An 18,897-nucleotide genomic window follows, 5' to 3' on the forward strand; every position below is an offset into this window, starting at 1 on the left:
AAAAATAAACAAACTAAATTAAAATTTAAAAAATTGTCTTGTTCAGATAATATAGCTTGTAAATTACTCCTTCAGCATTCATAGGCAACTGAACCAAATAATTTCTTTGAAAGATTGGTGGTTACTATGGTGTCTGACACAAACTAGGTGTTAGCTAAATGCTTTTGAATGACTGCATCTGATTGATTTTATAATACAGCCGTCACCATGAAGCTGAGTTACTATAAAGAGAAAAAAAAAGTCCGAAAAGAGGTGAGAGGTTGGAAAGTCCTCAAAAATGAAAAAAAGAAGCCTTACATCCAATAAATAACCTCTCTCCTGTTTTCAGATATTTAGATACCCTAATAATGCTTTGGTGTCCTTTGTGCATTGGGACATGAAATGTAAATGAATGCAAGCTGACTTATATTTTCAGGAGACTGCCTAGTTTCTGGAAAACTTGCAGTGACATTATCTGATTAAACTGGTGAAGAGGCTCGTGAAGATGCTGTTATCTCCATTTGATAGAGAAGCGCACAGCCCCAGAGGAGAAGAGCGAGAGGATTTCCCTAATACCATACAGCTGTGCCAGGACACCATGATGACAGTAGAATTTATTTATTCTGCTGCCTACTCCAGGACATTTCCTACTCTATAAATCCTTAATCTCTTGTAAAGAGCTTGCTTTAACTACTTTATCCTTGTATTGAAGCAGCAGAATTAAGGTGTTCTGGCTCAGATTTTGTTTCTGAATGCTCCATCTCTCTTTATCTTATCCACCTTCTCTCTTCAGTTTTGTTTCTGAATTATTTTCCCTGCAGGAGCAGACTCTCCGCCTTTGCCCTAATTTACTTTTATGTGGAAAGACCTGTAGTAATGAAATTGCACGTGTTAGTACTCACTAGCCTGGCTTTCTTTGTAATGAACCTGGAATTAGAAAGTGTTTCAGCTGTCTTAGCTTTGTTGAGTGAGGAATTTGTAGGTGGAAAGATAACTGTCTCTCTGAGAGTAAATCTTTTTATCAAACATTTTGGTTTAGGCACAGCTTTATATTTGCATAGGTTACTACTTTTTTTTTTTTACTGCTATAAGTTTTCTTTATTTATATTTGCTGCTTCTGACTCTTGAAAGGACAATTGTTAAAATTTCTTCCATAAAAATTTAATTGGAATACCACTTTCTGGAACCTTTAGCATTCATTTTTATTATCAGTTCATGTATAATGCTATCGGTCTGTCTAATTTCTTGCTTTTTGCACTTATGCTCTCTTTTTGCTTTTTCTACTAGTTTATTTGCAAAATTCAAATACAAATTTGAACAAATTCTTTCAATTTCCATCACCCCCCCCCATCAAATTGTACAACCCAAAGATTACTACTCTTTGGTAATTAAAATGCCCTGGTTCATGAAGTTGGCAGAAATGTAGTGTGGTGTAATAGGAAAAATATGGACTTTGGAGTCAGAGAAGTCAGGCTTGAATCCTGCTCCTTCTAGTTTACTGAGAAATTTACCTTCCCTGCCGCCTCCAGCTGGTTTATTCTTTGGAAGTGATAAGAATAATGCATAAGAAAAATAATGTATGAACAAAATCACCTTCCTAAGGTTTTCAGAGAGAATGAAAGTGGCACGAATTTTTATAAAATGAAAAGAAGTCACCAAAACAATACCACAGGTGTTTTCCTAGACTGTTGGCTGACCTCCAGCAGGCTTTCAGAGACAGTAAATCACTCAGGAGGAGAGTGCCCATCCTTAACCCTGGAGCAGGTAGTGAATTTGAACAGAGGGCCTCTGGGATTGCAGCCCAGCTTCTAACCACATCTTCCATTTCTACCCAGGAGCCACACCCTCACCAGAGCCAACTGACTAGAGTAGTCCAATGAGCGACTTCTGGTTGGGTATGGTCAGTTGACAGCTTTGGGAGAAAATCTGAGGGAAAGAGAATGAGATGCTATTCACCATTTTACTTCCTTCCTTTTGTGGTCATGTAAGCTAGTTATGTGTCTAAAGGAAGCTCTCTTTTCAAGATTTCCCACTTCATAGTACTATCGATATTGACAATTAGATATCCTCTTGTTCATTTACATCTTGCTGTGACAAATGGTCCCGTCTTATTAGCTCTAAGTACTTTCTCATTCCTTGTATATTACATACATATTCCTTGTATATGTTCATACATAGCATCTTTATAGAACCCTCTGTAAATTCTCCCTAATATGACTGGGCCAACTATTTATCCCCGAGGTCATGACTAATAAGTCGATTGTTATATCTTAGGTGAAAAATATTTGGCTATATGTTTTCTCTGATGGAGTTTAGCACTTTCAAGTGGAAAGTAAGGATGAATTGTTATTATTGGGAGATATCTGATGGCCTAGTGGTAAGAAGCTGTGCTGCAATCTCAAAGGCACATGATTTGAATCCTCTAGCTGCTCCAAGGAAGAAGGATGGATCATCTCCTGTATGATTTACCACCTCTAAAAATCTCCTGGAGGGTGAGCTATAGGTCAGTTCTGACTCAAGGGCCCACAACAACAACGACACCCTGGAGAGGAGATGAAGGTGATTATTGATGATGATGACAATGATGAAGATACTCAGGCATTGCCCACGTGCCAAGTATTCTCTTGGTCATTTTTATATACATTAGCCAGTTTAAACTGAAAATAACCATATGTGTTATCTCTCCTCTTGCAAATCTAGAAACAGTTCACATAGATCAAGTAACTTACTGTAAACTACAAAGGTTTGATTGTGCTTATGTGAAACATGTACTTGGACCAGGAGATAGTCATCAGAACACAACAAGGAGACTCTGTGTTCATACATAGTGTCTTTATGGAATCCTCTGTAAATTCTCCCTAATATGACTGGGCCAACTATTTATCCCTGAGGTCATAACTAATATGTTGATTTTTAGAGCTTAGGTGAAAAGTATTTGGCTATATGTTTTCTCTGATGGAGTTTAGCACTTTGTTCAAAATCAGGAAGGGTGTTCGCCAGGGATGTGTTTTGCCTTCCATACATTTTCAATCTATATGCAGAATAGATCATCCAGGAAGCTGGGCTGTAAGAGGAGGAATGTGGTATCGGTATTGGGGAAAGATTCATCAACAACCTGCATCAAGCAGATAACACAACGCTATTGGCTGAAACTGAGGAGGACCGAAAGAACATGCTGCAGAAGACCAAGGACTATAGTCTTCAAGATGGACTGAAGCTCAAAATCAAGAAAACAAAGATTCTCACTACTGACTGATTGGCAGCAATATGATAGAGGGTGAAGAGATTGAGAGAGCTTTAGTTTGCTTGGCTCCACAATCAACACTCTTGAAACCAGCATCCACTAAATCAAGAGATGAGTTGCATTGGGGAAATTGGCTGTCAGAGGTCTCTCCAGAATACTGAAGAGCAATGACATCAATCTGGAGACTAAAGTACACCTGGTCCATGTCATAGTATTCACTATGACATGAAGAACAATTGATATCTGTTTTGCAATTGCATGAAACCTGTAAATTGCTTTTCATAAGATTGTTATTTTCACAATGTTACTACTTCCTATCCATGAACATGGAATATTTCCCCCATTTAATTAGTTCTCTTAATGTTTCTTGTAGTAGTGTTTCATAGTTTTTCTCATATAGCTTTCTGTGTCTATAGGTAGGTTTGGCATGGGACATTTTGAATCAGATGATCATATGATTTACTATACCAGGGATGAAAAGGTGAGAAAAAATGAGGTTGGTTTCATGATTAAAAAAGTCATTTCTAGATCTATCCTGAAATACAATGTGGTGAGCAACAGGATAATATCCATACGCATACAAGGAAGTCCAGTGAATACCACTATCATTCAAATATATGCACCAACAACTAGAGCCAAATAGGAGGAAATAGAAGATTTCTACCAACTTTTGCAGTCAGAAATTGATCAAACATGCAATCAAGATGCATTGATAATAATGGGCGACTGGACCACAAAGATTGGGAACAGGGAAGAAGGATGAGTAGCTGGAAAACACAGGCTTGGTGAGGGAAATGAGGCTGGAGATAGAATTACAGAGTCCTGAACATTCAATGATTTATTCATTGCAAATACCTTTTATAAGAAACATAAACACAGGCTATACACATGGATCTCACCTGATGGTATGCATAGGAATCAAATTGATTACATTTGTGGAAAGACTCGGTGGAGAAGCTCAATATCAGAAGTGAAAACCAGGCCGGGTGCTGATTGTGGCACAGATCACCAACTACTTATATGCAAGTTCAAGCTGAAGTTGAGGAAAATCAAATCAAGTGCACGGGAACCAAAATTTGACCTTAAGTTTGTCCCACTCGAATTTCAAAACCATCTCAGGAACAGGCTCGAGGCCTTGAGCACAAAATGAGCTCTGGGAGGATATGAAGAAAATCGTCCATGAAGAATGCAAAAGATCATTACAAAGGCTGAAAAAGAAGAAAAGACCAAGATGGATGTCAGATGAGACCCTGAGTATTGCATTAGAGTGCCAAGGAGCCAAAGCTAAAGGAAGAAACCAAGAAATCAAAGAGCTGAACAGAAAATTTCAAAAGGCAGCCCTGGACGACAAAGCAAGATACTATAATTGAAATGTGCAGAGAGCTGGAGTCAGAAAATCAAAAGGGCCGAACTTGCACAGTGTTTCTTAAGCTGAAGGAGTTTAAAAACAAATTCAAGCCACAGGTGGCAATACTTAAGGATAATTTGGGTAGAATATTAAATGATCCAGGAAGTATCAAGAGAAGATGGAAGGAGTACACAGAGTCACTGTATCAGAAGGAATTAGCTAACACTGAAGAATTTCATGAAATAACATATGAACAAGAGCCTATGGTGATGAAGGAGAAAGTTAAATTGCTCTGAAAGAATTGACAAAAAACAAGGCTCCAGGAGTTGACCGCATGCATACCAATTGACATATTTCAACAAACAGACACTGCCCTGGATGTACTCACTAAGTTGTGCCAAGAAATATGGAGGACAGCAAGCTGGCCGACTAACTGGAAAAGATCTTTATTTATTCCCATTCCAAAAAAAAGGTGACCTAATAGATTGCAGAAATTATCCAACAATATCATTAATATCACATGCAAGCAAGTTTCTGCTGAAAATTATCCAAAAGCATTTGGAACAATGTGTCAACAGAGAACTGCCAGATGAGCAGGCTGGATTTAGAGGAGGTCGTGGTACTAGAGATATTATAGCTAATGTTAGATGGATCTTGGCAGAAAGCAAAGAATAACAGAAGAATGTCTATCTATGCTTCATTGACTATGCAACGGCTTTTGACTGTGTGGATCACAACAAGCTATGGCTGACTCTGAGAAGAATGGGAATCCTAAAACATTTGATTGTGCTTATGTGAAACCTATACTTGGACCAAGGGGCAGTTGTCAGAACAGAGCAAGGAGACACTACATGGTTCAAAATCAAGAAGGGGGTCTGTCAGGGATGTATTCTGTCTCCATACCTTTTCAATCTATATGCAGAACAGATTATCTGAGACTCTGGGCTGTACAAGGAGGAATGTGGCATCAGCATTGGTGGAAGAGTCATCAACAACCTGCGTTATGCAGATGACACATCCCTGCTTGCTGAAACTGAGGAGGACCTGAAGTATTTGCTACAGGAGGTCAAAGACTGCAGTCTCCTATATGGATTGAAGCTCAACATCAAGAAAACAAAGATTCTCACCACTGGGCCAATTGGCAGCATCAGTATGGATGGTGAAGAGATTGAGATAGTCAACAGTTTTAGTTCACTTGGCTCCACAGTCAACACTCTTGGTAACAGCAACCAGGAAATCAAGAGATGAATCACACTGGGAAAGTCAGCTGTGAGGGACCTCTCAAGAGTACTGAAGAGCAATGATGTCAGGCTGGACACTAAGGTGAACCTGATCCGGTCTATAGCCTTCACAATTACGTGCTATGCATCAGAGAGTTGGACAGTAACTAGGGATGATAGAGAATTGATACCTTTGAACTGTGGTGCTGGAGAAGGGTATTGTACATATCATGGACTGCTAGAGGAACAAACAGGTTTGTTCTGGAGAAGGTAAAGCCGGAATGCTCCTTGGAGTCAAGGATTCTAAAGCTTCGTGTGACATACTTTGGGCATGTTGCAAGGAGGAACTGGTCCTTGGAGAGGGACATCATGTTTGGCAGAGTGGAGGAGCCGCACAGGAGAGGAAGACCTTTGCTGAGATGTATCGATTCTATGACTGGAATTGTGGGAATGAGCGCGTTTGAGATGGCTAGGTTGGCACAGGATAGAACGATGTTTAGAGCTCTTGTACAATAGGGTCGCTATGATTTGCAAGCGACTCGATGGCACATAACAACAACAACAACAACAACAACAACAACAATTTAGTCTTGTGGTTGGCTATTGTAAATCGTGTTGCTTTATTTTCTTTTCAGTGTTTTCTTTGTTGCTGTAAAGAAATCCACTTTTTTAAAAATACTTAATTGGTTTTATAAAATAATTCACTTACATTGTGTTTCATTCATACGTATTTTATTCCATACATCCCTTTATTTACATTTTTTCATATAATCATGTATCTCACACATATATCTGATATAATTCGTTACCATTGATCTATGCCTATTATTATACCATTCTTTCAAATCCCCACTGACTCCCATTCACTCCCCTCCCCCAATCTGCTCACTAAGCTCTTCTATCATATTGATTCCTACTCTTCTCATTTTCTACCCCCTTTCCCTTATTCCCTTACCTTTCAGATATTTATACACATCATACAAGTTGTCCTATTTCAACAATATAGTCGTATGCACTATTTGTCCTTATGAAATCAAGTTACTTCACTTCTCTCAGTATAATGCTTTCTAGACTTTATACTGTTATATAGTTGGGGTGTTTTGTTTTTGTTTTTTTTGTTTGTTTGTTTTGTTGTTGTTGTTGTTATGTGCTGTCAAGTCACCTGTGACTCATAGTGACCCTATGTACAACAGCCCTAAACTCTGCTCTATGCTGGGCCAATCTTATTGTTTCTGACTCTTCTACCCCATTACACCAGTCACTGAATCAATCCATGTCATAGAGGATTTTCCTCTCCTGGGCTGTACCTCCACCCTCCCAAGCATGATGTCCCTCTCAAAGGACATTTCCCTCCTTGCAACATGTCCAAAGTATGTCAGATGAAGTAGGTCAGAATCCTTGCCTCCAAGGAGCATCATGGTTTAACCCTCTCTAGGACAAACCTGTTCACTCTCTTAGCAGTCCATAGTATATTCAATATTATTCTCCAATACCACAGCTCAAAGCCATCAATTCTCCTTCTATTATCCCTACTCATTGTCTAGCTCTCTGATGCATGTAGTAAGAGATGGCAAAGACCATGTCCTGTATCAGGCGCACCTTAGTCTCCAGACCAACATCATTGCTCTTCAGTACCTTGGAGAGGTCTCTGAGAGCAGGCTTTCCTAATGTAATATGTCTTTCAATTTCCTGGCTGCTCATGCCAAGAGTGTTGATTGTGGAGCTATGTAAATGAAAGTTGTTTACAACCTCAGGCTCTTCCCCATCCATCATGATACTGCCAATCAGCCCAGTGGTGAGATTCTTTGTTTTCTTAATGTTGAGCTTCGATCCATTTTGAAGGCTACAGTCCTTGACCCTCTGCAGCAAGCAATTCAGGTCCTCCTTAGTTTCAGCAAGCAGGGTTGTGTCATCTGCATAACACAAATTATTGTTGAGTCTTCCTCCAATCCTGATTCCACTCTTCTCCTCATATAGCCCAGCCTCCTGGATAATCTGATCTGCATACAGATTGAAAAGGTATTTAATTGGATAAATTCCTGGAATAAATTCTCCCCAATTTTGAACAATACAGTTTTCCCTTGCTCTGTTCTGACTATTGCCTCCTGGTTCAAGTATAGGATTAACATAAACACAATCAAGTGTTCTGGGATTCTTATTCCTTTCAGAACCAGCCACGGTTTGATGTGATCCACACAGACAAATGCCTTTGCATAGTAAATGAAACACAGATAGACATTCCTCTGGTACTCCCTATTTTCAGTCAAGATCCCTCTAACATTAGCAACAATATCCCTGGTACCACTACCCCCTTCTAAAAAGACCAAAATAGATGTCAGAAAAGACTCTGAATATTGCACTAGAGTGCCAAGAAGCCTAAGCAGAAGGAAGAAATCAAGATATTAAGGAGTTGAACAGAAGATTTCAAAGGGTAGTGCAGGAAGATGAAGTATTACAATGAGATGTGCAAAGAGCTGGAGTCAGAAAAATCAAAAGGATTTAACTCGCTCCACATTTCTTAAGCTTAAGGAACTGAAGAACAAATTTAAGCCTCTAGTTGCAATACTTAAGGATGGTTTGGGCAAAATATTAAATGATCCAGGAAGTATTAAGAGAAGATAGAAAGAGTATACAGAGCCATTGTACCAAAAAGGAATTGGCAGACACAGAAAACTTTCATGAAACAACATATGAGCAAGAGCCTGTGGTGATGAAGGAGGAAGTTCAAACTGTTCTGAAAGAACTGGCAAAAATACAAGGCCCCAGGAATTAATGGTACACCAATTGATAAATTTCAACAAACAGATGCTGCCCTAGATGTGCTCACCAAGTTGTGCCAAGAAATCTGGAGGACAGCCACCTGGCCAACTGACTGGAAGAGATCTATACTTGTTCCCATTCCAAAGAAAGGTGATCTGACAGAGTGTGAAAATTATTGAAGAATATCATTAATATCACATGCAAGCAATATTCTGCTGTTACATAGTAATTTACAAAATCATAATTCTTTAGTGCTGTATAGTGTTCTGTACCGCATTTTCTCAATCTAATAATTTGTTGATGTTTCCATATTCTTGCTATTGTGAATAATGCTGCTATGAACACAGGTATACATCTGTCTATTTATGTCTCAAATTTTTAAAATACTTTTATTGATTTTCATATAATGATATCTTTATAATATGTTTCATTCATATACATTGTGCTTTATACAATCTTTCATTTATGTCTCAATTTTAATTTCCTTAGGGTATGTTCCTAGTAGTGCAGTAGCTGGGTTGTATGAAATCCTTTTGACTTTTGTGTATTGATTTGTACCCTGTCATTTTGCTAAATTGATCTACTAGGTCTAGTAGTGTTTGGGTTTGTTTTTTGTTTTTGTTTATTTGTTTTTAGTGTTTTGGTTTTTTACTGAGTCTTTAGGTTTTCTATGTACACTATCATAACCTCTCCATATAGAGATAGTTTTACCTACTCTTTACATTTTCTTTCCCTCTCTTGCTTGATTGCTTTAGCTAGCACTTTTAACACAAAATTGAATAGAAGTTGTGATAGTTGGCATCCTTGCCTGGTCCCTGTTCACAAGGGAAATTTTAGTCTCTCTCCATTGAGAATAATCTTTTGTGTATACACTTTCATTTATATTTAGGAAATTTCCCTCTTTTTCTATTTGTTTTAATCAGGAATGGATGTTGGATTTTGTTGAAAGATTTTCTGCATTAATTGACATGATTATGTGATTTTGTCTTTTGTATTAATTGATATGATGCATTAAACTTACTGGTTTCTTAATGCTGAACCATCCTTGAATGCCTATTATGAATCCCACTTGATCATGATTATTTTTTATACATTCTGTTGGATTCTATTGGCTAGGATTCTGTTAAGGATTTTTACAATTTTGTTCAAAAGAGATATTGACTTACAGTTTTCTTTTTTGATGATGTAGTTTCCTGGTATTAATATAGGAGTTATGCTTACTTCATAAAAATGAATCTAAAAGTGTTCCTTATTTTTCTGTATTTTGACATGATTTAAGGAGAATTGGTGATAGGTCTCTGAATGTTTGGTAGAATCCACTGATGAAGTCATCTCGGTGGAGCTTTATGCGCATTGCTCAACTTTTTAAATTAACCTGCTCAGTTTCTTCTTTTGGGGATGGGAGTGCTCAAGTGTACTACTTCTGTCTTACCTATTAGAGTAAGGTGTGAGTTTCTAGGACTTTGTCCATTTCCTCTACATTTTAAAATTTATCAGTGTGTAGATTTCCATAAAGTGTCATAATTTTAGTTTGTTCTGTTGTGACAACATCTTTTCATGTTTTATTAGAATTATTTGTGTCATTCTTTCTTTCCCTGTGTTTTTAGCCAATTGTTTGTTAAGTTGATTCTTTCACAGAACCAGCTCCAGGTTTTATTGATTGCTTCAATTGTTTTTCAGTCTTTTATTCCATTCATTTCTCCCTTATTCACTTGTAATTACTCCCTTCTCATTTATAATTTCCTTTCTTCCATAGGTTATACTTACTTGCTTACTACCCACTCCCCCTTACTTGTTGGAGATATTGGGTTAAATTTGTTTCCCTTCCATTTTTTTCATGTGTTCGCTTACTGCTATAAACTTACTTCTTAGTACTACCACCTTTGCTGTATCCCAGAGGTTTTGGTATGTTGAGTTTTTGTTCTCAATTGTTTCCTGGAACTTTAAAAAAAATATTTCTTCTATAATCCAGTGGTGATCAAGTAGGCTGTCAGTCTGTAAATCTTAATTTGGCAGTCTGTAACAGCCAACCTTTTGGTTAGCAGTCCAACACGTAACCTACAATGTCACCTGGGATTCTAGAGATGCATGCCTTGTCCAAATATAGCTGAATATAGAGATGAACACAGCCTTCAGCTATTCAATTGACTCTTTTCTTAACATTGAATACCGAATCTCCTTCCTTGTGTCAAGTGAAAATGAGGCAATGGAGTTATCAATATCATTCGATAGGTCTGGAATATTATTTTAAATGATAGTGTTGTTTGAGAAAGTCAGCTGTTGATTTTCACTTTTTCCAAGGGCTTGATAACTTACTGTGTTAACTATAGAGCTATTGGGATAGCTTTGTTTTCTTTTGAGTTACTGGTAATTAAGCAGGAGATCATAATGTAGTGCTTAGAGGACATTCCTATGTAAGTGTAGGTAAACTTACTACATCAGTGCTACCCTAGTTATGCCTCAGTAGAAACTTTGGGGGAGGTGTTTCTAGCTGTCCCAGCAAGAATCTGCACATATGTGATTTAGTTTGTATCTTCATTTCACACACATAATGCTAGGGTGTGGTTATTTTACCTTTTTTGTTTTTCTTCCAGCCATAGAAATCATAAACATATTTAATGGAAAACAGATGGTGCCTGAAATGTCTAACTTGCATTTAACAAAACATATTTTACGAAAGTTGTGTGTGCTTTTTTTGCTTTAAACACAGCATCATTCCAACGTATTCTGTTGAATTATTTAAGAGTCACTGTCCTAGTCTAAGACAGCCTTTCAAAGTGCATGTGTTAATCATATACTTGATTAAACATTTCCTTGCTTTTCTTTTTAGCATGCCAGTTGGCTCTTGAGTGGATAATTTTTGCAGAGAGAGCACTGACGTTGGAAACGAGTACCCGTTCGAGTTACTTAAAACACCAATATGAAAAGAAATACCTGTAATTTGCTCTCTCGGAGCAAAAGTGTAAGTACCTTTTATTTTCATTTTATTTTTCTTAGAATATGTAAACATTGTTTTTCCAGTAATTTCTTTGCAATTGAACCCTGTCTTCATGATCATACTTGTTGGAACTTCTCGGTTAACTTTCAGTTCTCTGACGGTTTGCAGCTTAACAAATGAATACTCCTTTGTTTGTCTACTTGGCCTGCTTGATATTTGATGAGAATTCTCTTTCAGTAATTTATATGCCTTATTATTCACTCATGAAAGCCTGCTGGTATGACATTGGACACACAGATTTTTGGATGCATACAGAAAATATGTAATTAGAGATTAAAATTGAAGAAATTTGTATCTTGAATAGAAAACTTTCTAAACATGTCCAAAAGATAAGTTGAACTTATATTACAACTTCTGTGGATCACATTCTGAGAACAGATGTGCATGGTGACCGATGATCAGTAGGGATATCACTTTGTGAACTTTTCTAGGTATGCCTCCAGATTCTCTTCTCTCAAAAAAAAAAGTTTTAATGACTACCCTCAAGGTTTTGATGGCAGTTAAGCTTTCTTCCCAGTTACTCAGTGTTCTTAAGGTACAAAATTCATGATAAAGTTTAAGTTTCTGTTAGCTCATGAAATAGAGCATAAGCAAATAGTTCAAAAGGCAGTTACACAAATTCAGGATGAAAGTTGACTGCTAATTTCCATCCAGCAAACTCTCAGAACACATCCCTTTGTTCATTTACCCTGGAGGGGTTGGGGGGAGGCATCCAAACAGATGTGCTTATGACGTAGGAACATTCATCTGAAGGCATCAGAGAAACCACAAATGCAAACACATTTCTCTAGTTATAGGAAAGCTTTGTGTTGCAACCAATGATTTTATTGTGATGACCCAACGCCATCTTTCACTATTTCTTTAGAATTGCTAGTTTGCTTTTAGAGATGAGGAATGCATGTACGCATGGAGAAGGAAGTACACTATGCCCCAGAGGGTTTTCTTTGCAAACGAGGATGTCTTGAGAGCTATGTCAATACATTGACTGAGTCTTGACTGTGTTTAATAACCAACCAAGTCAATTAAAAAAACTCCGAGGGCATTTCTAAGTTCATTTGTTTTACTGGCTGGTTTCCAATGGTATGGATGATTATATAAGATAAAAGGCCTTAACTTAGTTTCTACCATTTCTTCTATCATTTATACAGAATCATCCATTGAATTATGATGCAACCTACATACCAAAACACAAAACAAGTTTCTTGCTGCTACTCAGTTTTCCTTATTAAAAGTTAAATATGAAAGCAAACCATTCACTTTTTGCTCTCTTTTATTGAATCTCAGAGATATGTGATATGGTGTGTGAAGGCAAAGGAAAAATATTTTGTATCATTAATAAAAAACTCTGTAATTAAACATTTCCCTGTTCTTGGAGAAAAACCATCTTAAAAGCAAATGATTAACCAAACCGCGACTTTAAGGAACTACAAGTGCTTAATGATGCCAGAAAGTTTCCTTTTTATATTTGTTTAATGCAAAACTTTTCATCTTGGTGGAAAGTCTCAAACTTCCCAAATTAAGAGGTTGCCTGCGTTTGTCCAAATGAAACAGCAGTATTTTCATTTCACTACTGCTTAGCTTCTTGAAAATCCACTGGCAGAAAGTGCTTCCACTTAATGAAATGAATTTAAGCAGGAGACTAGATGTAAAAAAAGTCTCCGGTTTTTGTTTAGTTACAGGCTGTCACTTTAGGATCTCAAAAGTTAATTTTGCCCTAGGCTGAGACTGCCATTGCCCACTCCTAAATCTGTGCCTTAACTGAATCCAATCTGCATCTTAGAAGTAGACATTCCCTGGTGTTGATGAAGAAAATGTAAAGAATTGAATTAATTTTGAATCCAAGAATGTTTCGCTTTGGCATGGTGACGTTTGAAAATCCAGAGGGGGCTCTAAATATTAAAACTATCTCTACTCCTTCCTACGTGGCTGTGTACACCTTGTATGTGTCATTGTGAAAACTGTGTGTCAAGGGCACACAAAAGAGCAGACGGGGTGGGCGAGAACTGTCTTTATACAGTCAACGTGCTTGTGCTGTAGTGAGTCAGTTTTTATTTTTTTCCCCCCCTCCTTCACATACAAGACTTGTTGCCTTGACCCTTTCAATGATTAATGTGCTCAAGTCTTCTTTTAGTTGAAAGAAACCTGTGAAACAATTCAGCTCTAAAAAGATAAACAAACTTTACTTTTACTTTTTATTGAAAGGGATTTTTGCTAGCTTGTTCCTTTGTTTTTTGTTTGTTTGTTTTAAAGGAGGGTGTTTTATAGTTGGAGGGATAGAAAACAGGGAAGGTGTGGAATTGGAAATAATGTAGGGGTAAAGAAGTAAATCATGATCCTATTGTTTGAGCACATGTTGTCTGTGTGTGAGTGACAGATATTCTCTAAAGCACCCCTGAAAATAAACATAAATAATTCTCTGTAGTAGCCTGATAATTGAAGAGAATTGTCCTCCAACTTGTCTTCATATGAAATCGTGTTTTGTCTATTCAAACAGAGGAAGTGAGCTTTCTGAGGTCCAGACTTTGTATACTAATCATAGTATCCTCAGGTCTAGTGCAGTGTCTTTCACAAAGTAGATGATTCTGCGTTAAAGGAGTGACTATATGAATAAACTGAGGTACCTGTTGAGAGAAGTTGCCTAGCTCTCATGACAGCACAGGATGATGAGAAGCCTGGTATAGTTAGGAGGCTCAGGGGAGACTTCCGCAGGGAAAAGACAATTGAGAGTGGAAACAGAAGGAGTGAGTTGGCCCAGTTTGGCAAAACAGAATCGGATAGCGCTTGGAGAGAGAGAGAGAATGGGGAATTTGTGGTGGGAGGAAAATTGCGAGCTTCAAGGATCTCAGCAAAATATGAGCTAAAAGAACGTTTAACCTGTAGATGGAAAATATAAATAAAGAGATAGAGGAAATTAAATAGATTAAAGAGACGTTAAAGGGAAGTCAGGAAAATCCTAAAACAACTTAAAGCGCTTTGTAAGTTGTTAGATTAGTTTCTGGGAGAGGAGAGAAGATAGGTGGTGCATTCTGGGTCTCTGGTTTACTTAGTAGAATGGAGGGAGTGCCCTCCCTTGAGCTCGAGAACACACTGCCAACACAAAGGCATGTGGTTTGAATCCACCTGCTGTTCCACAGGAGAAAAATGGATGATCTCTTTCTGTATGAATTCCTGGCTCCGAAAACCTGCTGAAGAGTCAGTATGAATCTGTTTTAACTCTATAGTGCATAAAAACAACAAAATCCTGTGAAAATAATGATGTTTTAAGACACGGGAGCCAGGGGTCCAGAGGAGAGATATGTCCTGCAGAAATAATCTTGAGAGTAATTTAAGACACACAACAGTTATTTTAGGCAATCTGAATAATCTTTTTAATATTAACTTTATAACAAAACAGAGTACTGGTAAAGGAAGTAGAGGTATAGTTGCAATTCAAAATATTATTTCCACGTCAGTCTAGTGAGTTTAACATAAGCAATTTCCATGTGATCTAAACTGTCTGGAAGAAGACATGTGAAATGGAAGAGTGGGAGGGATGAAACTGTACCAATGAATGAATGATAAACTATGCTTTTTGTAAATATTCACTAAAAGTATAATATAAAATTAATAATAAAATAAGAACCCGGGGTGGGGGGATGAAAAGTTGCATTGATCCTCTAAAGATTCTTGCACAAAACTACATTTTATTTTTGGTAATTAGATGCTAAAGAGGAGGAAGTAAAACAATTATTATACATAATTAAATTTATTTCTTTATTTCAAACAAAGTTCATTCACTCCTGAACAATATTACCTGGGAGAGGTCCTTGGCAAGAACAGCCTTTAACTGTTACGTGTCTGGCAAATCATGACCTGTATTACTTTATTATTAGGAATGTCAAGTGTAGACTTCCAGAGAGAAGGGCAGAAAAGCATGGGGTTTTGTTTATTTGTTCGTTTTTTACCATTTCTTATGCTTCAGTGTAGCTCAGTTTTGATCCGCACAAATCTTAACTTTAATATATATTGAATCCCTAAAGCAAACAAATATGTAAATTTGAAATTTCTTCATAAATTACTATTTTTTCCTTAAAATAGAATTTAAGTCAAATAACATAAACCACATAATATAATATATACAAAAAACTTGCACTTATGATTAAAGAGAAAAGAATATAAATCAGTCAAATGTCCTTTAGTAGCTCTTGTGGCCTAGTGGGTAGAGAGCAGTGTTGCTAATCTGGAGGTTGCTGATTCGAATGCACCAGCTGCTCCACAGCAGAAAGATGGGTTATCAGTCTCCTCCTATGCAACTGATAGTTTCCAAAAACCAACTGGAGGGTCAACTATGAAATTATTCTGACTCCATGACACAAAACAACAACTATTAAACATTATATTTAGATAAACTTGCATTGCAGTCTTTTGTAGTAAATGGGTCTAAATAAAATTATCTTAAAGCTAATTTCCTATTACATATTAGTAAGATAGTTGATATTATAAAATTTCCTGTTAGAGTTTGTGAACTTATATATATAAGAAGGTAGTTCAGAAATTTAATAAGCAAATGAATAATGGCTCTGTAATATGTTATCTTGGAGAAGGTGAAACCAAGTTTCTCTTTGGAGAACAGGATTTTGAAACTCTATCACACATATTTTGGGCACATGGCCAAGAGGGAACAATCCTTGGAGAAGGCCCTCTTGTTAGGAAAGGTGGAGAAACAGCTCAGAAGAGGAAGACCCCAGAGCAGATGGATTAATACAGTAACTGAGGCATTCGGAGTAGGTGTAGTGGATTCTGTGAAACTGGCTCAGGATTGGGCAGAGTTCAGAGCTATTGTACATAGTGTTGTGGGTTGCAGGCAACTTGACAGCATGTCACAACAACCACAACAATACATTGCACTTGATAGAGTGCTTTGAAGATGAGATAAGGCAGATATAAGTTTTACAGTTCCACTGTATACAATTTTTTCTGTCTATATAATTTCTTCTTAGTACATATAGTAGTATTATTTATCTTAAAATAATTTTGCAAAATTGTGTAGTGTTTATAAAGTTTATAGAGTTTCTCATATATAATTACACATTTCTTAGAAGGCATTTAAAGAAAGGATCCTTGGCTCAATCCTTTTACTTTACTGATAGAGAAATAGAAAATGAGCTCTGGAGACATGAGACGAATTGTCTGAGAGGTGACTTGCTTTAGTGAAGAACCTGGTGTTCTAAATCAGACTGAAGTGACTTTAACGTGGGGATCTTTCATTTCCCATCTTTGGGACGTTTGATGGACTCATCTTCTAAACAGAAGAGCTGGACATATTATTCATGTGAACAAATGTGCAATATATCTATCTTCAACGGCACTCAAGAAATCATATCTTCATAATTGCCTTTGATCGTAGACAGACACCCTGTGTTCATCCCTCTCTTTGGTTCCTGAAATGTAGTCAGTGAAGGGGAAAAAAAATATTAACTTTTTCCCCATCATCTACCTTAAAGATCACATTCCTAAAGAATATGAAAGTTGGAAATATCAGATCAAGATTTTTCAAAATTATGACATTAGAGAAGAAAGCAAATGAAAAATGTCATATGAATAATAATATTACTTGACTTTGTTATTGTTGTTGTTAGGTGCTGTCAAGTAGAGTATGGCCCATAACAAAACTATAAACAATAGATTTGAGCCTTGTTTTATCCCATGCCATCTTCACATTGCCTGACACACTAGAGCCCATTGCGACACTCACTGTGTCAATCATTGAGGATCTTCCTCTCCTTTGCCAATCGTCTGCCTTTCCGAGCATATTGTCGTTCTCCGAGAAGTAGACCCTCCTTTCAACAAGCCTAAATATCTACTATTGAAAAACATTGCCTCTTATTAAAGTTAATAGTTTTAAAATATACAATGATATTAAATCATATATTGTTGTTGTTGTTTCCTGTTGAGTCGAGCACAACTCGTAGTGATTTTATGAACAAAAGGCCTGAAGCCTTTCTATAACTATAGTCATTTTTCCAAGTTCACAGAGTTTCCAGAGGCATGTGGTTTAGGAAGTAGATGCCACTCCTGCTTCCAAACCTGTCTTAAACTGGTTTTGGTAGTGGTTATGACATTTGACCCCCTCAATGGCACAAGGTTCAATATCACAGAAAAGACAGATTACCTAAGGACAGCAAACTGACAGAAGAGTGTTGTACAACTTAGAATAATGTTCCTCCAAAATAAAATAACAACCACAATATTACTTTGGTTTTAAGGTCTCATGATTTCCATCTTTGTTGTTGTTGTTGTTATTGTTATGTACTGTTGAGACAAAACTGACTTATAACTGATGCTCCAGAGGTAGTAAATCACACTGGAGGAGTTTGTGCGTCCTTCTCCTGCAGAGTAGTTGCTGGAACCTGTGGACCTTCAGGACGGCACCAGAGCTCTTTACTACTAGGTCACCAGAGCTTCCTTCCATCGTTGCCAGACTGAAGGTCTTACTACTTTCATCCTATTTGTTTTAGCAGAAAATGTTTGAATATTCCTTTTACAGACTTCCAACTTACACAGTGTCCATCTTTTACAGACTTTATTGTGTATCTCTGAAACAGAACTCTGTTGCATGAATTATACTCATTCTATTATATAACCATGATTGCTATTTGTTTCTGAAACTTTACCATCACGCTAAATAGACACTGTCCCTTTAAACAATAGCTTCTTATCCAGGCTGTTCATTGGAGGCAAAGATTCTGAAATCCTTAAATCATCTTAAAAACTTTGGTCATGTTGCAAGGAGGGACCAGTCATTGGAGAGGGACATTATGCTTGGGAGGGTGGAGGGACAGTGCAGGAGAGGAAGACCCTCGATGAGATGGATTGACCCAATGACTGGAGTAATGAGAGTATGTGTGTCAGAGACAGTAAGGTTGTCTCAGGAGAGAGCAGGGTTCAGAGCTGTTATACACAGCGGTTGCTCTGAGTCACAAGTGATTCAATGACACATAACAACAATAACAGCCAACCTCTAATCTACTTTCTGTGTACTTACCTATTCTGAATATAAGCGTGATCATGTAATATAGGTTCTTTGGTATCTCATTCAGCCTGTTTTCGGGATTTCTTGATATCATTGCACGTATCAGAACATCATTTAATATTTTGCATATGTATATCATTTCAGATCATTGAGACAGACTAGGAAGAAGGACTGGCCATCCACTTCTGAAATAGCAGGCCTCTGAAAACCCTATGTACAACAGAACACATTTAGATAACAGAACACATTTAGATAACAGAAATGGCAAAGGAGGTTGAGTTTTCAAGTATGGAAATACAAAGGAAGAGGAACAGTTGTAAGCAGACACTGGTGATT

The 18,897-nt window shown here is 37.3% G+C and overlaps 1 protein-coding gene across 1 annotated transcript in view; it reads left to right on the forward strand.

The window, feature by feature from the left end:
* Positions 1-18,897, forward strand: part of PDE4D (phosphodiesterase 4D, cAMP-specific) — a 2,352,803-nt gene that overhangs the window by 551,423 nt on the left and 1,782,483 nt on the right. The window contains exon 2 of the mRNA XM_006891514.1: positions 11,382-11,513. Coding sequence (XP_006891576.1) covers positions 11,472-11,513 — 42 coding nt within the window. The 5' untranslated portion in view covers positions 11,382-11,471. The remainder of the gene's footprint in view (positions 1-11,381; positions 11,514-18,897) is intronic.

This window comes from Elephantulus edwardii, unplaced genomic scaffold (genome assembly GCF_000299155.1).
Source record: "Elephantulus edwardii isolate Elephantulus edwardi_28Jun2011 unplaced genomic scaffold, EleEdw1.0 scaffold00099, whole genome shotgun sequence".
Lineage (NCBI taxonomy): Eukaryota > Metazoa > Chordata > Mammalia > Macroscelidea > Macroscelididae > Elephantulus > Elephantulus edwardii.